The sequence below is a fragment of the Athalia rosae genome, chromosome 7 (assembly GCF_917208135.1).
Source record: "Athalia rosae chromosome 7, iyAthRosa1.1, whole genome shotgun sequence".
Classification (NCBI taxonomy): domain Eukaryota; kingdom Metazoa; phylum Arthropoda; class Insecta; order Hymenoptera; family Athaliidae; genus Athalia; species Athalia rosae.
In genome coordinates this window covers 14,401,744-14,422,784 of record NC_064032.1, presented here as the reverse complement: position 1 = coordinate 14,422,784, position 21,041 = coordinate 14,401,744, and the positions used below count along the sequence as shown (strand labels likewise).

Below are 21,041 nucleotides of genomic sequence, written 5' to 3'. Positions count from 1 at the left end.
GAGTACCAGCCACTCGCCGTTTGAAAACTAACGTTCGCTCTTCGTTACAGATAACGCTGGAGGACGGAGGCCGTTTGTTTCTCTCTTCTTCTTCTTCTGAGGAAGTCCAGCTTCGAGTCGACGTCGAGTCGCGGATCTGGTCTGCTCGGACGATTGGAAATTCGAGCGAACGCAGGAGACAGGTCTGAAGATTATTTAAGGTATAGCGAACGATTTTTCGAAAATCTTCGCTCGACCAGTCCTGCAAGGTAATATGCACGCGGCGAGTTTAGCGTTAACAAGTGCCAAGATAGCGGTATAAAGTGCATCGTACGAGGACGTCGCGATACGGGGGAAAGGAAACGGCCACATCCCAGCTACGTCTCGCGAAAACAGCCTTGGTATTGGTAACTCCGGTAGTGACCCGTGTGCAGCGAACGAACGACCACGCAACTCGCCCCGTACGGTCAGCTCTTTTTAGAGTGGATATACATATCTATTTGTAATGCGGACCAACTTTTCTGAAGTTGCACTGCACAGGTATGTGTGTGTTCGGTGGAACATGTATAAAAGGTAGTACGCAAGGTACGTATGGATAAATCTTTGCGGTAGGTGTACGGCAACTGTCGTAACACATTGATTTATCGATCCTGATTGCAATTCATCATTATACTCTGGTTGAAAAGCCCCCCCCCCCCCCCTATCAACCTTCCCCTGCACATGCCCCCCCCCCCTTCTCTGCCCCCCTGCCCCCCTTTCGTATTAGTATACACCCGTTGTTTAAACCATCGATGTATAAATTTCCATGAGGAAACTGGTTGTCCTGTTACCAGTACAACGATCACTTTTGTCATGTATTTTATATCCTACGCTTTGCACGCCCACTTTATTTTATCCTATTCAAAGATCACGAGGAGACGTGAAAATTTCTCAATAGATGACTGTACGGCTGTTGGACTTCACTCGACGTGGTCCTCCTTGTAATTTATGGGCCGAATTGTAACTTATTTTCCAGTTTTCTTTTCCAATTTCTAGCTCAATTTTGAGCAAAAAATAAATCATTGTTTTAATTGGGTTTGATATGCTTTTCTGACGTATTTTGACCTCAGGAATCCGAATCTGGAAGAAAAATTGACCTATCTCTAAAATTGACCGAGTTATCGCCAATTTTCAGCTTTTTGGGGTCAAAAATAAAAAATTGATTTATTAGTCTATCCTAACGTAATTTGAGCCCAAAAATACGAATTTGAAAGAAAAATTGATCTATCTTGAAAAATGACCGAGTTATCCCCATTTTTTCGCATTTTTTGGCATAAATTTGAGGATATCTCGGAGGGAAAAAATCGTAGCTCAATTTGAACAACGGATTCGTGTTCCTGAGGTCAAAATACATAAGAAAAGTGCCATACGATCAATTTAAAAAAATAAAAATTTTTGGTCAAAATTTGAAAAAATCGTAAGGGGTACCCCTTGGAAAAATCTCAAATTTTGGCCAAAAATTTTTATTTTTTAAAATTGATCGTATGGCACTTTTCTTATGTATTTTGACCTCAGGAACACGAATCCATTGTCCAAATTGAGCTACGATTTTTTCCCTTCGAGATATCCTCAAATTTATGTCAAAAATCGCGAAAAAATGAGGATAACTCGGTCATTTTTGCAGATGGATCAATTTCTCTTTCGGATTCGGATTCCTGGGGTCAAAATACATCAGAATAGCATATAAAAAAAAATTTTTTTTTTTGACCCAAAATCGACCAAAATCTAAGGGGTAGCCTTTTGAATTTTTTCGATTTTTGGGCCAAAATCATTTTTTTTTATTGGGTTTTCAATGCTATTCTCATGTATTTTGATCTCAGGAATCCGAATTCGGAATCCAAATCGATCTATCTATGAAATTAAACGAGTTATCGCCAAATTATCGATCCAAAAAGTGAAAAATCAATGATATCTCAATGGGAAAAATTCCTCCTGGTGAGTGAAAACCCAGGAAATGTTTCAAAAAAATTCTTCCTCAATTTGAAAACTATAGTTCAGAGCTTGGTTGATAAAAAACTGCAAAAATATAATGGAATACCACGTGTGTTAGTACGACGTGTGAATAAATTTTTATCGTTGTATCAGCCGATTGGAGTTGCGGCAAGGAAACGCGGGGTTCAACCTACGAAGAATTTCAATCAGCAATAACCGCTTCTGCTTCTTTTTTTATCCATCTTTTTTTCTTCTCTCTTTTCATTCGCATCACCGTGGTCGGTATCATTCCCTCCTCCTTAACCACCTCGTTTTACAGCTCGTGTCGATGCTGGTTACAAACGACGTTATTATTTCTCGATCATTTTATAAATACCACAGAAATGCTGCACCGCGAATACCGTGTTCAATACACAGGTATCAATGTCACTTTGTACCCAAAGTTTATAATCATCGCATAAAAAATGAATGAGAGGAGAAACAAAAAGAGGAACAGAAGAGACCCTCATCGACTGCAGTCATCTTCGCGCGGATGCAACAAAGGTAAAACGAAATTCCTCATTTCTCAAACTACGTAGTTCTACAAACTGACTGAAAAATATTTTCATACCTCGATCGATTGATTTGAAGAAAAAAAAAAGCTTTTTTTCATACACACATAATGCATCGGTTTTTGTTATACATATTTATCGACTTACCGTATTATATTCCGTTCACGTCAATGTTACTCACGAAGGCTCGATGAAAATTGTTCTTCGCGTTTCATTCTCTTTTTTTTCTGATTTGTTCTTATTACTAAAGATATCATTATCTTGCTGACTGCCATTGAAAAAGTTGATTGATTTATTACAGTTTGGTACAGCGTACGATACGTTATAGATACGTAGCAAAGCTGGTTTTTTCATCTACATTTCATCTATGTACATCTAGGTGTATTCGTGCGGCATTCGTAATAGAATTATTACAGTAAATGTGTGTGAAATTCATGAGTGGATATCATCATGAGCTAACGCGTAAATATTCCTTTTATTTTTACAAACCGCAGCGCGATCCACGCAACGTAAGTATAATATGAATGGACCAGCAGAAGCGGCGACGGGGAAGGAGAACTTGGAAGACCTTCGATCGAATCGGAAATAAATTGTAGTCGTGTGAGCGGAGGAAAGCTAACTGAGATACCGAGATATCTGGTCAGCGAAGCCATCAAGGCTATCCTCCTCAGCCATCGTCGGGAATAACAATTCGAATTCTTCGGTCGCGCTTCATACGCGCGGATTCCTCTTGTTAAACAGAACTCTCCAAAACGATCCGATCCGCGATACGAATTCGTATTCTCACATGTCTACGTAAACCTCTCGCGCACACGCGTGACGGTCGCATGGAAATAGGTGAGAAATATCGTCCGCGCAGTTGCTTTTTTTTCTCTTTTTTTCTTTTTATCGAGTAATCGTCGGGAGAGATCGTTGCTCACTCGAGTAACACCTGTACCTACATCCCCGTCGCCTCGCGCCTCCGAAAGATACGTAAAAACGATCGGAGATAGAATCGCCGTGTAAGAACGAGCGAGGAGTGCAACTGCAGGTATAACCGGCGGCCTGTTACCAAAAGGAAATGAAACGCGACTAAACGTCGTCTCTCTTTTTCATTCTTTCACAGAGCTCAACCGAGCGTAAGGGCTTGTATATATACGTACAGTGTACACGGTAGCGCGGTACGGAGATATCGATAAAGAGGGGCGAGAATGGAAAGAAACAAATGTACAGATACGGGATAAGAAGAAAAATTGGCAAAAAAAAACAAATTGCTCCTACCGTGTACCCCTTGTAGTACATAAAATACGGAAAACAACCCAGAGGAGATGGAAGAAAATTACGCCCTCGCGCGTTTCGCTCGACGATTTCATCGCTGCGACCGAAACGGCGAGACGTTCTCTTCCTTGTCCCGGTTCTTATTTATTTATTTATTTTTTTTCTTCTTTCTTTCTCTACTTTTTTTTTCCGCTACTTATTTTTCCATGTCTCTCGGCACTCGTGTTTCTTCTTTCGTTGTATACGCGATTCGGTTGCGAGTCGGTCCATAGGTACGATATAGCCGTTTCATTAGTACACGGGTATCCCGCGGATAGAGTGATTATCCGTTTCTCCGTATGATTAATACGGGAAAACAGAGTGCGAGAACACCTGGATGTATACGTACATGTGCTTTTCTTGTCCTCTTCATTCTTTTGCTTTTTTCCTCGTTTTTTTTTTTTTTTTTTTTTTTCTTCTCCCGAAGGGCTCGAACGGGGCATCGATCGAGGGGCAGAAGGGACGACGCAGCGCCGAGCGGAGCGAGGAGAGGAGTGCCGCTGGAGAGCAGCGGCCCCACATCGGAGACGAGAGGAGCGGAGGTAAAGTTGGCCGAGGTAAAAACGTAGACGGAGACCGCTTTTTGTAAGCGCCATGTGCGCGCCACTCGCGCCTTGGACATTTATAGGCGTTATTGGGCGTTAAGCGGCGAGAAAAGGGCGGATACGACAGGTGGTGGGTTTCGTGGCTTACAGTGTATACGCTGTACCCGCGTATTCCACCAGGTGGAAATCTCGAGGGAGATATATGTTCAAACTATGAGAAATATTAGATTCTTTTCACACGTCCGCGATAATTATACGGAGGTACGCACGATTCGAGCCCTTTTATTTCGCGAAGCGAACGTTAATCGAATCGGAACGTCGTCGGCGATTCCGGTATCGGAATATCGCTGGGATCCGAGGATAGAAAAATTCGTCTATTGTACGTGGGCGATGCGGTTTCGTTACGATCGTTGTATAGAAATCGGTGCGGCCAGGATCGCCCGGAGGTGAAAATTTCCCCGTTACTTCTCTGACGTCGCGCGTGTCACGAAAAATTGTTGATCAACGGGTAGTTTGAATGGGTTATAAATTACAAATTACCTGCGGAATTTCTGTGTGTGTGTGGATTATACCACGACGTAACGTGTACACGCCGTTTCTCAAGCGCGCGCTATCGAATCTATTTTATTCCCATGGGGTAAAATTGATTCGTGTGGGATAAAACGCGTACGATATGCAAAAGCCAATGGCCGTCGTCATCGAAGACGGTAACGATTTAGCTTTGCCGCGCCGAACGAGATTTCCCCTCTCGTTGTACGTATATCCATTCATAAAGTTCGTAAAAATGATTATCTCGAGTCGATATTAGCCCCGATCTATTATCCGAGGATGAAGGAGGAGGAGAGGGAGGAGGAGGAGGAGGAGGAGGAGGAGGAGAGAAAGGAAATTCGTAGGACTCGTGAGAGTTCGACTCGAGATGATATCCCTACGACGCTGTGGTCGGGCCGGGCCCCCTTGTGCTTCGGGTATTCGTAAATCAATTTTTTTAATTTCACAACTTCCGCCATAGATCAAAAAGCAATCCTTTTTTGGTATGCCGCTGAACAGCTAACCGCTCTTCGAATATATACGTATATATACATACCTATATACCCCGGCCCGTGAACCAGAGCTGCTGATATATCGAAAGCAATTAGTTCTAGGGCTTTTCTGGGATTGGATTCCAACTGGCTTCCTAGCTACCTGCGTCCGCGAACGTCGGAAGATGCGCGCCCGCTGTTACCTATATATATATATATATATATGTACCTGCATACCTGTACACCTGTGTGTAGTATAGCTTGTACATATGTATTACAGAACGGTAACTAATCACTGCGGTTGTATCCGTACGTGTATACGCTGTCCAGATATAAATTACGAGGGCATCATCCCTCGCACCGGGTGTAACGCGCGTATCCGTTACGAAGGTATCTCCGAAAAAAAAAAAAGATACCAAAAAGAAGACCAACAAAAATTCTAGAATCGAAAAGGTTCGGCATTTTCGTTCTCACCTGACTCCCTTTTCGAGTTCCGAACGTTTCGATGCCCCGGTGGATCGGTGATGGAAGTCGAAAGCGAAAAATGGCAAGTTTTCGATTATCGGGAGCCGAGTCGAAAAGTCAAAAAACAAACAGGGGCATCGGTTGTACATATGTATATATATTTATTACATACTTGGCGGTTGACGCGTATCGACTCACGGCGGCTCACGGCATTATAACTGCTACGTAATATGTAATTACGGAAGATACGCGATGCCGAGGTCGTGGACCCTTCGAGATCGCCCGAAGGAGTCTGCCCGAAGGACCGCGCGTTCCGGGACCTTGGCCGCGCCCTGTTGCCACGTGTCATACAACGCGGACCTTACATACGTGTCCCATGTACGTACACGATAAATGCAGGTGGTAGACACGTCTACCTCGATCAAGAATTCCTATAAATTCGCTACAAATCGAATTTTTTCAAAGTGAGAAAATTTTCTCGACCACCGAACAACAACGAGGAGATTCGTACGGCCAGCTTGTAATTTCTACGGGGAATCGAAGCCGCGAATTTCTCAGGAAGAAATTCAGCGGACCGTGTGTCTCTTGGTCACCTCGGGACATTCAATCCCCTCGGTATATAGGCGGGAGGGGGGTTGGCGAATCGAGCGTGTGCGAGTCGCGACCGACGAAGAGGACGAGGAGGACGAGGAGGAGTAGACCCTAATCGTTTCATGGTCCACGAAGCACCGGGAGATACGAGATAGAGGTGGAAAAAGGAAGGCGACGAGTGGCGGCGAAAAGAAATATTCCACTTCGGTAAAAATAAGAAGAGCTGACGCACCGTCGAAATCACCGCGGCAACGTCATCGGAACAACGTCGTTCCCATCCCATCGCGAAGCGATCGGAGCTCACAATGTAGAGGCGAAGAAGTGCACACACGAGCTCCGGGCGGGTTATCGTTTACGTTGCGGGATAGTTTTGTACGGGTAAGGCGAGTACCGGTTACAAGGTATACGTAATAGAATGACTAATTGCGACCGTTTCCTGCTCGTATTTCATTTCGTTCGGGGTTAATCATTGCCCTCGGGGCACCGACTCCTCGTACCGCGGCCTATGCGAAGCTCGGACAAACACGGGGACGAACGTTACGACTCTACGTACGGTCTTCATCGGTTTCGCTGCAACTCCGTCGCTATGTTATGTATTACGTTGAATAGCGGGTATAACGATTGTGTACGGAGATATTCATCTGCGATTCGACGGAGGTTTTCATTTTTTCTCGGCTCAACTCCGGCGCAACTCCGTGTACACTGTACACCGATCCCCCCCCCCCCCCCGCCTCCCTTTGAGAAAGCACTTTGTTCGATTTGACCTTTTGACACCGACACCGAGCTTATCGTTCTCCCACCGATGAAATAGGAATGGAGAATATAATGCCCGAGACGCGCGACCGGCTTACGTTTCACCGAGATAGGAGAGGAGAATCCCGGAGAGAGGATATCGTCGAAGGGTAAATGAAATTCTTGAATCGCCGACAGTAGCAGCCGTCAACGTCAACGTCGCGACGGTGTGCGAGTGCGCGAGTGGACGTCGGAAAGACGGAAGAAGCGTTGAAGAATAATAAAAAGAAAAAAAAAGAAAAAAAAAACAGAAAACAGAAAGAAAGAAAAAAATGAAAAAGAAAACTCGAAACGTGAACGACGTCGACGGTGAGTGCTAAAATAATATTATTAAACCGTACGTTCCGCCGATCGATCTATCTCAGCTTCTTCTTCCTCGTGTACTTTTACCGTCTGCAGTTCATGCTTTTTCAACCTACCAAAGTGTATTACTCGGCGATTCTTTTTCCATTTTTTTCTTTCGTATTATTATTTTTCAGGAGAAAAATCATCTCTCCATAGCGATTGAGAGGCGAAGTTAAATTTTCCCCGGGTTCGTTGCCTCTGCCGTTCGCGTTACCCTTCGTTCCGTTGTTCTTCTCGTCAAAAATTTATCACTCGGATTCGATTGACAATTGTCGTCTCGGAGGAACCGGTCGATATTCGGAACTCTGAGGAGCGGCGCGTTGCCGCGATATTTTTATTTTCTCTCTCGTTCCATTCCGCTTTTGATTGATTCGTGATCGTTGAACGAGCGAATAAAGCCGATACCGCTCGACTACCGGGTCTCTTAATTTAAAATTAGTTTCACCGATCAATTTCGGTTACACCGCGTCAACGGGACAATTTATACCTACCTATATAATATAATACGTGTAACACACGCGTCAACACGACACGCCGACTGCTGGTTACTCGTTCCTCACCCTTTCTTATTTTCTATTTTCTCCTCCTCGGATTGATTGCGATCGGAAGAGCGTCCTCCGATCGTCCTCGGGAAGGAATAACGTCGATTAAAATTTGACGGTGGTGAAAATGGCCAAACGTCGTTTCGGTTTGTCGTCCCCGACGACGCTTGGAAATTTTAATTCATTTCCCAGCTCGCCGCGTTGAACTCGTCGCGGGGATTATTCGTACAGTTCGTTGCGAATTTTCGCGTCAGTCGATTAATCCTAGGAGACGTCGACTAATCATCCAAAATGCAAGCCTCGTTTCACCTTACAATTCGAACTGGCCGTGTTCCAAAGTTAACGTTAACGTTACCCTCTAGGAGCGAACTAAACTCCGACATCCCTCGAAGCGAGTCTTTTCTTTTCTTTTTTCTTTTTTTTTCCCACCGTTTTGCTTCTTACGGGGCTCTCACTTTCTTCAAATTTAAATGATGAGCCGGAATCGCGACGTCGTGACTCGTCTCCGAGTCATCCTCACGGACTTTTTCTCTCTTTTTTTCTTTTTCTCTTTTTCCCTTTTACTTTTTCTCTTCATTCGCCGACTCATACCGCGCGTACAATAATACCAAGCATGTCTAATTGCAACGTTGAAAGTTATGCGTTTTCACCGTTGCGAACAGTCTGCGGGAATTCACAACAACGACATCAACGTTGTCACAACGAAGTTAATTCCGGATGTTAAAGGCTTACTATTTTACCTCCCTCTTTTTTCTCCTCTTTACCTCCGTCTCTCCCTTTTTTTTTTCTTCCTTCTTCTTCTTCTTATCCTCCTCTCTCTTTCTCTTTTCGCTCCCCCGCCGCAACGCCACGGCCAATTTAAACCATCTATCAATTACGCGAGAAAATAGTGTCTCGTCGTACGGCCGGCTTGAGACAATATACACCGGTCCAGAGATAATAAAAACGCATTAGATGCGCCGTGCAATTAGGAGAAACGAACGACAGTCCGACTATCTAATTGAAATTTGTGAAAACAAACAAAAACCAAGGCACACGCTACACCTATCTAATTTTAACGTAATTCGATCGAGTCGCTGTTCGCCCCTGCCACGGACGACTCGTTTAATTTCAATGACTCTCGATTCGATCCCTGTTTTTTTTTTTTTTTTCTAATCATTCGTCGAATCGAAAAAACGATCAAACCTCGCGAATTTTATTTACACTAGGTGAACGTGTATGAGTAAAAAAAAAAAATAAGAATCGAAACCAAAAAGGAGGTGGTAGAGCGGACGGTGAGAGTATCCTAAAAATCTTCTAAACGTACGCAATTAGCTGGGGCGAGCTAAGAACGAGATTCGGAAAAGAATGAGAAGGAGGATAAAATGAAGAAAAGTCTAGAAAGAAGAAAAACACGGTGCGCCTGTTTCCTTGCGGTGCGTGTCACCCGGCGTCGTCCTTCCCTCCCCCGTAACGTTCCGAGTTTCTCATTCCGGCGGCTTATTATCTTGGTAGAAATGTTTAGTCTGAGCTGATTAAGAAAACTGGGCGCGCTCTTCTTATTCGGCTTCGTAGCGCAAGCTGCTTCGACTTGAGCTTTTGCTTTTGCCGGTGCAGCGGCAGACCGCAGACCGTTCCCCTGTCACGCCTGACTCTTCGCGGCGTTTCGAACCAACACGTGTTTTCAATTTGTCGTTCCAAATATATTGGACGCTTTTTACAGCAAAAAAGAAAAAAATATTCAGAATAACGGAAAATTCACTTACAACCATATCGCGAAATGTGAGTTTCACAAAACTCCAGTCGCCGAGCCGTGGATTGAACGGTGTCGATTTTTCAAACGCCCATCGATTTCGTTAATCGAACTCGCTGGATTTTCGCGAAAAATCTGAAGAATCTCCGCTCATTCTTCTAAAGATATTTCAAGTGATCCTTCGATTCGATTTACCGGGGGAGATGTGGGAACTCTTTCAGGCTATTATTGGAAACGTGGAGCAGAGAGCGGCATTACGCGAGATATCCTTAAAAAAAAAAAAAACAAAAAAAAAAAGGAGGAGGAGCAGCAAAATGAGAAAAAAGTAAAAATTCTCTGATATTTGTAGAAGGCTTGGTAGGTTGTCGGGGGCTAGCCGGCACGGTAGCTTGTAATAGGGGAGATTAACTCCGAAGAAGAAAGCGCGGGAGAGAAGGAGAGACTCGGTGGGGAGGTCGCCGGGGCTCCCGAGGGTTCCGGGGGAAGGAGACGAGGAGGAGAAATATCGGTGGCTAGGCACGAAGCCCGATGCTGCCGATGGTACTTGAGAAATGAAAGAATGCAGAGGCAAAGAAGCGAAGAGCACCACTCGAGGCGAGCACCGCCGACCGCCCGACAATCGAAACGAGGGGTATTACCAGTCACATCCCCGCAACCGCTTGGTGAGTCGGACCAAATCGTCCATTCAACGGATATTTGCAGATATTTTTCATACGGCGTACGCGCCGTATCACCCACCTCACCCCACCCCCCGTTACTCCCCCAATAATCCCTGACCTAGCAACGTTATTAACATCGACTTAGCGCGAGACTTCAATCAACCCCGTAAACTGATCGGCGGAGATCATCCCCTCGGAGATGCTGCGGAGTCGACGGGGGGGGGGGGGGGGGTTTCTCGACGTAGAAATTATTTTGTATCGGTTTGTTCTTCCGTTACAGATTGGCCCTGCGGAAGCACCTTAACCCCGTAAATGCACCGGACGGATTCGGTGTATGATTTTCAAGTGCATCGCTTTCAACCCCCCCCCCCCCATTGACGGTGAATGGACGATATTGTGCCGCGACGCAACGCAAACGGGAGCACAATGGTTATAGCAAATAATCTTCTATTCCACAAATCCGAAACATCCCTCCGAGTGTATCGCCGGCGGTGGCACCGCGCCGCTCGTACCCCGTCATTTGGTAGGTTTAACATTGGCTTTGGCGGGCCCCGTTTTTGCGGTTGTGTGGTTGGGGTTGCAGAGCTCGAGTTTGGGATCGGGATCGGGATCGGGAAGGTCAGGTCATCGTACGCACCGGCATCGACTTTTCCCGCTGCACTGCGGATGAAAGCAAAAAAAAAACAACAACAACAACACCGATACACCGACACACCCTTCGCCGGAAGGTATGGAAGTCGGGGCTGAAGAAAGAAAGAAAGAAAATGAAAAAGGAAGAATGAAAAAAAAAAAGCGTCGATGTCGGATCAATGGGCATTGTGATCGGTACCGATGAAGGATGGAGGATATAAACCATAAAGGACCTGGAACAAGCTATAAAAATAGCTCCGCAGCTACGGAGAGGGTGAGTTGGGGAGAGGGTAGCGGGTAGCGGGGGGAGGGGGGCAGGTAACGTGTCTTTCGATTGTATAACTACTGACAGCGATTGATTCGATTGGGGCGGTATCGATTATTTATGTCACATATAACCCCATAGGTAAATCCACCCTTATTTTTCTTCTCTCGGTATATTTTCAAGGGGGTTAACGCCTGCTCTTCAATTTCCACCCCATAAAATATGTTACGAAATCCACAGGCACCGAACAATCATTTTTATTTATACCGTGTATATATGACATTTCATTCATGACTTTATTTCAATTTTGAAAACGTTGCCCCCTAAAAAAAAAAAAAAAGAGGGAAAAAAGAGCTGTTCGAAAAACTGACCGGTCACAAAAGTGTGCCGCCCGGTTAACGAGTCAACGAGGTGGGCCATTCACGCCGCGATAAAAAATATCGACTGAATAGAAAAATTGGATGAAAGTTTTTTCTGTTTTTTCTCTAAGGAAAAGTGAAAACAGGAAATCGGTTCGATTTCACGGACGTTAAGGATTCTATGGCGCCGTTCGTTCGGCCGAGTCGATTCAACCCCTCGTAGCCGCTGCCGCGCTCGCTCCGGTCACGATTCGAGATAATTAATCATCGAGCGGCCGAGTGACCGGTTGACCGAGGGACCGCGTCACCCTCTGGACCGACCGACCCTCCGAGGTAAAAATGACCATGTGACGTGTACATTTATTTGTGTAAAGTAGGTATATTACGAGGATCAAGCGGGGGATGCTCCGGAGATACTTCGGCGACACCTGCGCTACCCCTGCGGACGACCACCTCGGTTTTTCAGGGGGTGAGTATCCCGTTCGAACTATTCGGGTTTCGGGTTTCCATCGATTGAGGGTGATCGAATCGAGTGATTTTTTTTCCCCGACGCTTTCGGACGCACGGAAAAATTGTCTCGTCTTCGTTCACCTGTGTCGGGGGGTAAGAGAGATTTACAATTTTGTACGAGGATACGCCGGTACCTCGAGCAGTAATATTTTTCGGGTAAACAAGAAAAGTAGGAAAGCGCGACGGGGAACACTATACGTCGGGTTAAATGTCTGCTGCCCTTTCCTTTCCCTTCCTCTCCTTTATTAGCTTGTTTTTCCCCGAGGCTGGGGGTCCTCGGGTCCAAAACTGAGGCTACCGCACCACGGCGTCTAATGTCTGGTACCCACAAAAAAAGGGCGCCTCCTGCTGCGCCGCGCCGCGTTCAGGAAGGGCAAGAGAACACCTCGAACACTCGAAAATAGACGGAAGACGTTGCGGGCGTTTGGCTACGTCGCCGTAACTCCATCGTCGTCGTCGTAGTCGTCGTCGTCGTCGTCTACGAAACGCCACACCGAAGCGAACCGTACGGCAAACCTATTCACGTAGCAAGAGATTCGGCTCCGTTTATATACCCCATCAAAAATATCGTTCGCTAAATTTTTTTATTTCCCATTTTGTTTCATTTTTCATTCGGGTTTCCGATCTTTTTCTTTTTCTTCTTCTCTCGCTTCTGTCTCTTTATCCGGCTCTCTTTCTGTTCACTTTTCCTTTTCTCGGCCGCCACATCTCCTCGGCAGACCGAGCAAGGTGGGACTCCCACTTCAACGTTGTCATTTACATATTCGTAGACGTTGTATCTCTCTGGTTATATCTCCGCTTTGAGATCCTCGGAACAGATATAGGAAGGTTTGGTGTTAATTCCGTTCTTCCTTCGCTTCTTTTTATTCCTCTATTACTTCTTCTTCTTCCTCCTCCTCCTCCTCTTCTTCTCGTTCTTCTTCCTCTAGTTTTATCCGGCGGCAATCGTTGCCCCTCTGCAATCGTTTCGATTTTAATTGGCTAGCGGTTATAAAAAAAAAACGTCTCGAAGAAAAGGAAAAAAATTAAGTAAAAGGCGTTGGCAGTTAAAAACTTGACATTGACACGTTAAATTCAAAGCTCAAACTCGACGTCGTACACCTGAGCATACATTATTGATAAACGTCGATTTTCGATCGTCAATATAAAATCGTGTGAATGACGAATCTCCGTAGACAACTGTAAAACCACACCTCGATCCGCTTCTATCTATAAATTTTATCGATAAATAATCACGGAGGTCTTCGCAAGTGAATTCGTTCGCGGAATTATCTAATATTACACTTACCCGTTCGTATTTAATTACGACCAGATGGTTTCGGGTGATTATATTTTCAAAGAACTGTTCTCAACTCCTCCTCGTTACTTTCGTATTCAAGTTATAAGAAAATAATTCTCACATGCGTAAAAAGAAAAAATTTACTACGGCATACATTCGACTCGCGTATCTCTTCCAGTAATCTTTTAATTCAATCTTTGACCACCGTATTATTAATGCCGGGGGGCCCCCTCCCCCCTCCCCCCCTCCGTGTGAGCCTCAGATATAATAATTCTTCCCGGTATAAACGAACGCACTTCTACCTTTTTTTCGGCTCTTCGATAATTCTAATTGTATTTTGCAGTATTTTACCATCCGCACCACGCCCAGTTTCATGTGAATGTGGTCGGATAAACTCCGGAAAAAAAAAAAAAATAGAGAACGATCGAAAAACGTATAGAACTACAACAGCCGCAGCTACCCCTTTGCGCACTGCGGGGTACGAAAAATTGGAAAGCTTTCCAAGTGCTCGGATATACCCCGCCGCTCTCTCTCTCTCTGTGTGCGATTCTGCTGCAGCGGCGGCAGCGGCAGGTCGAATATTATACGCGCGAATATGGGTACGTACGCGCGTTGCATATACATATACCAGGGACGGCTGCGACCACCGTTAAAGGGAAACGGGGGAGGGGGAGATTTTGAGGTTTCGATTTGGGGTCTATTTTGGGTTGTATGTTGGGCTCAACTAATAGCCCGACACGCCCCAACCGCAGAGCTTTCATCGATCGATTCCTCAGGTGATTGATGACGCGCAATTATTGCGCTCAAGATCCACTAGCTGTGCGTAACGTATGTGATTATAACTGTAACACGAAATGTTGTACGGAGAATGAGAGAATGCCGGAGGTGAAAACGAGATACACCGTACGCGAAGACTCGAACTAGAGAGGCGAATAGAAAAAAGAAAAAAAAAACATCACACAGTCGCGTAACTCGTGTTACGGATACGGTTTGTCGGTGTTTTATTTCGATGCAACGGTCAAGCGAAAGGGATGAGGAATGAATGGGGACAAAGAGAGAAAAAAAAATTCCAAGATTAGAGAAAGAACGAAAACTCGGCCCTTTATTTTGGGGTGGGCCGTGTAACCAGAGCCGCAGAATCTTTGGGAGGTAAAGTAATCCGGCACGTGCTACTAACTGAGAATTTGATCCGGCAATTCCAGGAAACGAAATTTCGTAGAGACCCACAACCTTGTACCAAATTTCGTTTGGATCCTGTGGCGCGAGAAAAAAAAAAAAAGAAAAAAAAAAAGCATAATTAGAAAATTAAATAAAAGAGTTCAAAAGTGGGAGGGAAAAGGAACGTGTAGCGGGAAAGAAAAATTTACGAGCGAATAAATGGTCGTGTTGTACGCGTGGTTCCTAATGCCTCTCGCTTCGGGTCATTGAATTCCGTAACGTTGGATGATCCTTGACTTGAAATTGAGGGAAAAAAAAAAAAAAGAGAAGCCGATTCAAACGAAATCAATTTCCTTAAATTCTCTGTTTTTTTTTTTGTTCATTTTTTAACGTCGAAGACACCGGGACCGTGCGGTTATGCATGTAAACGTAAAGGAAAGCACGTCGGGTTGGTCCATTTAGTCGATTGGTTACGGTTCGTCAAATAGAGGCGCCGCCGATGCACCGGTCCTTGAAAGCCCTTCGCGTTTTAACTTACAAGAGTGAAAAGTGAGTTGGAAAAAAACCGTTTCAGACTTCATCAGCGACGCCTTATAAGTGCAACAAAATACACTTGCCCGGAGACAGGTAGAACAAACCGAGATAATAACTGGTTACGCGTTTCACGAGACGTTGAGTGAGTTAATTTTTTTTTCTTTTCTTTTCGTTTTTTTTTTTTCTTTCTTTCCTTCTCCCGCATTTCTTTCCTCGTTTTTTCAAACTTCAGCCGTAAATGTGACTCGGTATAAATATTAATACACCAACTGTTTTCTTTCAACCCCTTTGTCAACCACTGACAAGACTAATTGCGCCCACCCGAGAAAATATCAAAGGAACGAACATATGGCACCGGTAATTGAAAGAGCCACCCGTGAAGGTGGAACAGAAGAATGTAACTAATAATAAAAAATCAAACAATACCGAGCGAAGAAAATAAGTTCACGGGCACGTGAGTTCTTCCTTCCCTCGTCTTCTGCACTTTCCTTAAATTAGTAATCTTGCTACCGGGTCGCGCAAAAAAAAAAAAATAAAAATAAAAAAGGGGGGGGAACATTTTCGACGAGGATGACGGAAGGTGAGTACCGCCGATACGTCCGCGTGGTACGGATACGTGTATTCGTATACGTTGATAAATTAGTCAACTCAGCTTTTTTATTTTATTTTTTTTTTCATCTACTTTTTCGTTTTTCCACCGAGCAGCTACCGGCTGTTTGTGGCACCTCTGAAACTTTGCACGATATCAAAACCCCGCCCTCGCCGGCCACCCCCACCCTCGATATCATCCCATACCTATTTCGTACTTCGTTAAGTATCTGTCAACCAATTTGCATATAAAAATGCTTATTTTCACGTTATTTAGAAGCACACGGACTTCTTCGTGGAGGATATCGAACTTTTGCGGGGTGCCGAGATTAATTTTTTTTTATTTCGATTTAACAATTTTTTTTTTCTCCCACTTCCTTTCCAATTCTTCGTCGTTAACTGCGTTTTTGCAAACCTCTGAAATTTCACTTTCCCTCGATCCCGCGCGATCGAATAATGGGAGGCAGGGGGGGAAAAATCATCGGATCCTAGGTGCCTCCGGAAACTCGTCGCAAGGGATTTTTTTTCCACCCAAGGTTTTCTCGTTTTAATTTCTCTTCATTTTTCGAGCGAGTATCATCGTACGGAATGTAAATGCACGAAGGTTTATTTCTTACCTGCGCGGTGCGCGCGTATCGTGCAGATATGAATTAAGTGTTGCACGTTTCGCGCGTACAAGTTTCCTCTCGGGGGAAAATCGTTTTATAATAGCACACCTCGGGTATATGGCGTAAGATGTACCCTAAAATCCTGAACGAGTTTTGCATAACCAGTTTAACCGCGAAATTACTTAGAAACTTGCAATTTATTAAACGTAGCCAGGATGTATACTTTTATTTTATTCATTTTCTCCGTTCTCTTTTCGTTTCTTCCTTCGATTCATCTCATTATTGGCTTTTCTTCGCTTCCTTTTCTCGTTTCGTCGTTTTTTTTTTCCAACACACTTTTGTATCTTTTGTGTCGGTGATGAAAAAAAAAATAATAAAATAAAACCAATAAAATTGACGCGGCGTCAGTTTGACCCAGTTTTTTCGATGTATGTTTCAACTGCAGCGTATATTTTGCGAAAGAAATGTTATCCGACTTTTACCTCTCAAAGCCCACGGCGCTGTTCGTTAACAATACCCGCTGCTTCCTGAATTATTTAATTTTTTTTTTTTCTTGTTGTTTCCATGTGCACAAAAATGACGGACAACCCATTTACAGCTACGTGATCACCCTGCGCACGATGCAGTCTCCAGTGATTTGAGATGAATCGAAAAGTTTTACTCAAAATGTGTACAACGTTTATACGGATGCGAAGACCGCTGATTCGGGCGCTCCTCGTTCATTATATTTTCCTTTATTTTTTTTTTTCATTTTGCTTCTTTTTTTTTTTTTTGTCGGTGTGAGAAAGTTTGAGAACGCGGTCCAGATGACGGCCGATATAAACTGCGGGCTCGCGTGACCAACGGTGTTTCTTCATTTGACTTTTGAGGATCCGAAGGAGTCCAACTCTACACCGACATCGTATCGGGCCTGATCAGGAATTAAATAATACAGGTATTCGTACGTGCAGTATTTCATCTAAAGGTGGACTATTTCATTTTATTTTCAACCCCATCCGACGAAAGTGTAAGAATCGAACGTGCCACCCCCTCGAGTCCGGAGGTCGTCGAACTCTGAGGACGAATCGACTGACAAGTGCGGTATCTCAGGTATATTTATTTGGTTTTTTATTGTCCGCACTGTTTGCGAAAGACTGGTGAATATCTGTAAAGAATTCGACGGCGTTTGATCCGAAGTTGGTTCGGTTATCAAAATTCTGAAGACGCGGGACGATCGTGTAGGAGGCAGGTGTACGACGTGTAAGGCAAGGAAAGCAGCGGTGGTAGCAGAAGCAGCAGCAGCAGCAGCAGGAGCAGCCGATCGGGGGACGTCGGCGGAAGATGTGTTTCGATCTGCATTGTAATCAAGTGATATAATACGGGCCGTGGCCCTACTCGAACGAACCGTGGGAAACTAAAAAGAACTGGGCCAGCTGCTGCCCCGCGTTTATTCCTTCTTCGGTTCGGCGTAGCGTTAGTTGTAAAGCAATATACGAGCGGCGTTGTATCGGTGGTAGTCGATATATTTTACATTTTACATTTTACATTTTACATTTTACATTTTACACACCGATGACGTGTTTCGTCCTCCCTCGTTTATTCCGCTCTCGTCATTCGAACGCTGCGTCCGCACCGGACAACCAAAACTCCGGAATTCTATCTGATCTCGTAAAACTCTGCGACGAAATGCGGTCGAGTCGAGGTCCTCCGTTAAACGGATGTCGGCCGAACCCGGGGCGCGGGGGGAGGAGAAAAGGAACGAATTCTAAACACGGGGTAAAAGATGATAACGAAGAAGATTTCCCCCCGTTTTCAGTATTTTAAGAAACGTTCACCCCTTCGTAAAATTCCCTCCCATACGCGTACGTACCGCGCACATAATGTGAAACGGAAATACGAGAAGGAGAAGAAAAAAACCGCGATGGAATATCGTATAAATACGAGTTGAATTTTTCTGGTGCTGAAAATCTGGAGGGTACTCGGATCGCATTATCCTTTAAGAGTCTATACGAAATCCTTGACGTATATTATCCTCGAAAAAAGGATATACCTACGTATACACGCGGCTTGTGAGTTAGAAAGCGGAAGATGCCTGGAACGACGCGGTATTTCCGAATGCGCGTGGTACAGAGTTTGATATTAGAACCCTCTCTGGCTCGTTGTTATATAAAATTCTGGAAAACGTAGCATAAAATCCCATACCCCCCCCCCCCCCCCACCCCCTGTAACCCAGCTCGCTCTTGACGATGGTTGAAAAATTCACCATCTCGACGCAACGAAAAAGAAAACGATGAAAAAAAAAAAAAAACAACCAAGAAAAATGAGAAAGGAATAAGACGTGCATGGTTACATGTATGCATAAAATATACGTGAGAGCTGAAAAGAGTCGGTGGTCGTTACTTCGACTACAATACCGCTATCCGACTAATATGTCAGTGTAGTCATCTCGAGGATAAATGCGACCGGATACACCAGATACGGGATACGTCGATTTCGGTCAACGCACAAAAATTGTAAAGATTTTTGGAAATGTTCTTCGCGACGTGAAAATGATCGATTGATAATTACAAGGCACCAGCGGTGTCGTATTTATTCGTCCAGCGATGGGGGGGGGGGGGGCAGGGGGGGGGGGGTAGTTTTCAGTTTCATTATAATGTTAGGATCGCGTAGCGCGTAACATATTATACTTTGGTTGAAGAATATGTGCACCTCTCCGCGTTTCAAAGGAGAGGATGGGAAAAATATCATCCACCGCGGTTTCGGGTGATGCGGTTGAGAGGCGAGCAAGCTGTGAGACGACACGGGAATACCAAAAATAATAACGGCACCACGCGGAGACTCAGCTGGAGACTACTTCGTTCTCTCTTTCGTTTATATGGGTGCCCTAAGACCGAAATTTCCCCGTCTCCGAGTAAAAAATAAAATTAATAAATAAACGAACGTACGCAACTGTTCGGATACCAGTGCCACGCACGCTCGTCTCCTCGCTTACGAGGATGTGGAGAGATGAGGGAGAAAAATTTCTTCGGTTCTTAATGACCGCGGGATTTATCGATGATTGGCGTGGTGAGGTGGTAGAGGATACGAGAGACGGAGGGGAATGCGCGAATCGTTTCCAGCGTTTTATTCGCTGGTGTTTCTGTTCGAAAGCTTCCTTTTTTTTCTTCTGATTTTTTCCCCTCTCTTCATCTACTTACCTTGTACCCGGCTCCAGTTTATAACGGGGCTTAGAAGTTCTATCGGAGAACAAAGGGGTTAACGCCTGATTAAAACCGATGCCTAGTGGGCGGTGGTTCCTGGTAAGAAATAAAAGAGAACTTTGTAGAGACTGAAAGTCACGGTGAAAAAAGAGGAAGAAGAAGGAGAGGAGGAGGAGGAGGAGGAGGAGGAAGAACGAGGAAAAGAGGAAGGAGATGAACCAGCGGCAGAAAAGCTTTCATCGTCTTTTACAAGATGAAAGAGCCGCACCCGCGATCATCGGGAGAAAAGCTCTCGCGTATCGAAACGAGCAAAAAACGAAACGACCGAACTTGACTCAAGGAGTTTAAGAATTCGCATACGCGCTACCGGCTGCCCCGGAAACCCATCTCAAATTCGCTTTTTACCATTCTCTACAAGATTTGCGAAATCTTTCCTTTTCATTTCTCATTCTATACGTTGAAAACGAAACCCCACAGTGGTTTAATTCTTCATCGAGAGAGAACCGGGTACTTGAATGTTTTTTTCCTCCCTTCCTCAGCCGTCTGTTTTATTTAGTTTATTTCTCTTTCGTTTTTTTTTTCAAAACTAGCGGATGAGTTAACTTTTTTCGCGTTTCGTTCGAATCTATTGTATGTAGGTAAAAAATTCTCTCTGATGAAAAGAGAGAGGGGTGATGTATTTCAATTTCGTCGTTCTAAATAAAGAGCTGAAGAGTCGTCGGACAATGCCGGAGCACGATTCGTGGCCGAGGGGCTAAAATCTGCCTCTTCCATTCTTCCAATTACCGCGACAACGGCTGCCGGGACGTTCGATTTAAACGCCCCCCCCTAAAGTTCGACAAAAATAGTGAAAATAAAAAGTAAAAACTAAACAACCAAACACACAAATGAGCTTTCGAAAATGTTTTCAAAATATGTGTATTTTTATATCAAAGAAGAGTTCCCATTTGGAAAAAAAAATTGTGATTCATAACATCGGTATTCTTTTTCGGTTTTTTGCTGTCCAAGGTGATAGAAAAACTAAACTCGAATCAAAAGAGTAGAGAAAAAGGTTCGAATGAGTTTGCGGCAAGGATTTGTTAAAACCGGGGGTTGTTTTTGTCTTTTTATTTTTTGATTTTTTTTTTTTTCGAAAGTTGGTTTTATATGGATTTAACGTATACTATATACGTAGGGAGTGAGTTGTGCCGCTGCTGCCGTTGGAGCGGTTTTCTATTTGAATAAAAGCAACGATAAGCACATCCTTAGCTGCTCGCAGCTCTGAATTGTTTCCGCTTCTTAAGCCCCAACAAATTTATTATAATAACTCCTTCTTACACTCGGCCTTAGCAGCTCCTTTAGTTTTTTTTTTTCTTTCTCACTTCCTCTCTCTCTCTCTCTGTGTTTCTGCAGCTCCTGCAGGAGCTTATACAGATATACCCGCCAGTTTACCGCTTCACTTCCT

General features: G+C 44.4%; 1 protein-coding gene and 2 long non-coding RNA genes across 4 annotated transcripts in view; 2 read left to right on the top strand and 1 right to left on the bottom strand.

Annotated features, from left to right (window-relative positions):
• The window catches only part of LOC125501806, a 46,986-nt gene extending 46,058 nt beyond the window's left edge, over nucleotides 1–928 (top strand). The window contains exon 3 of the long non-coding RNA XR_007279471.1: nucleotides 51–928. This is a non-coding gene — a long non-coding RNA (uncharacterized LOC125501806). The remainder of the gene's footprint in view (nucleotides 1–50) is intronic.
• The window catches only part of LOC105692770 (UPF0489 protein C5orf22 homolog), a 323,525-nt gene that overhangs the window by 200,379 nt on the left and 102,105 nt on the right, over nucleotides 1–21,041 (bottom strand). The window contains exon 4 of one of the 2 annotated variants that reach the window (XM_048658641.1): nucleotides 19,595–19,693. The exons of the other annotated variant lie outside the window; for it this stretch is intronic. Coding sequence (XP_048514598.1) covers nucleotides 19,595–19,693 — 99 coding nt within the window. The remainder of the gene's footprint in view (nucleotides 1–19,594; nucleotides 19,694–21,041) is intronic. 2 annotated transcript variants of the gene reach the window in all.
• LOC125501805 lies at nucleotides 8,601–18,586 on the top strand. The gene is made up of 3 exons (XR_007279470.1): nucleotides 8,601–10,490; nucleotides 10,768–11,391; nucleotides 11,873–18,586. It is a non-coding gene; the product is annotated as an uncharacterized LOC125501805 (long non-coding RNA).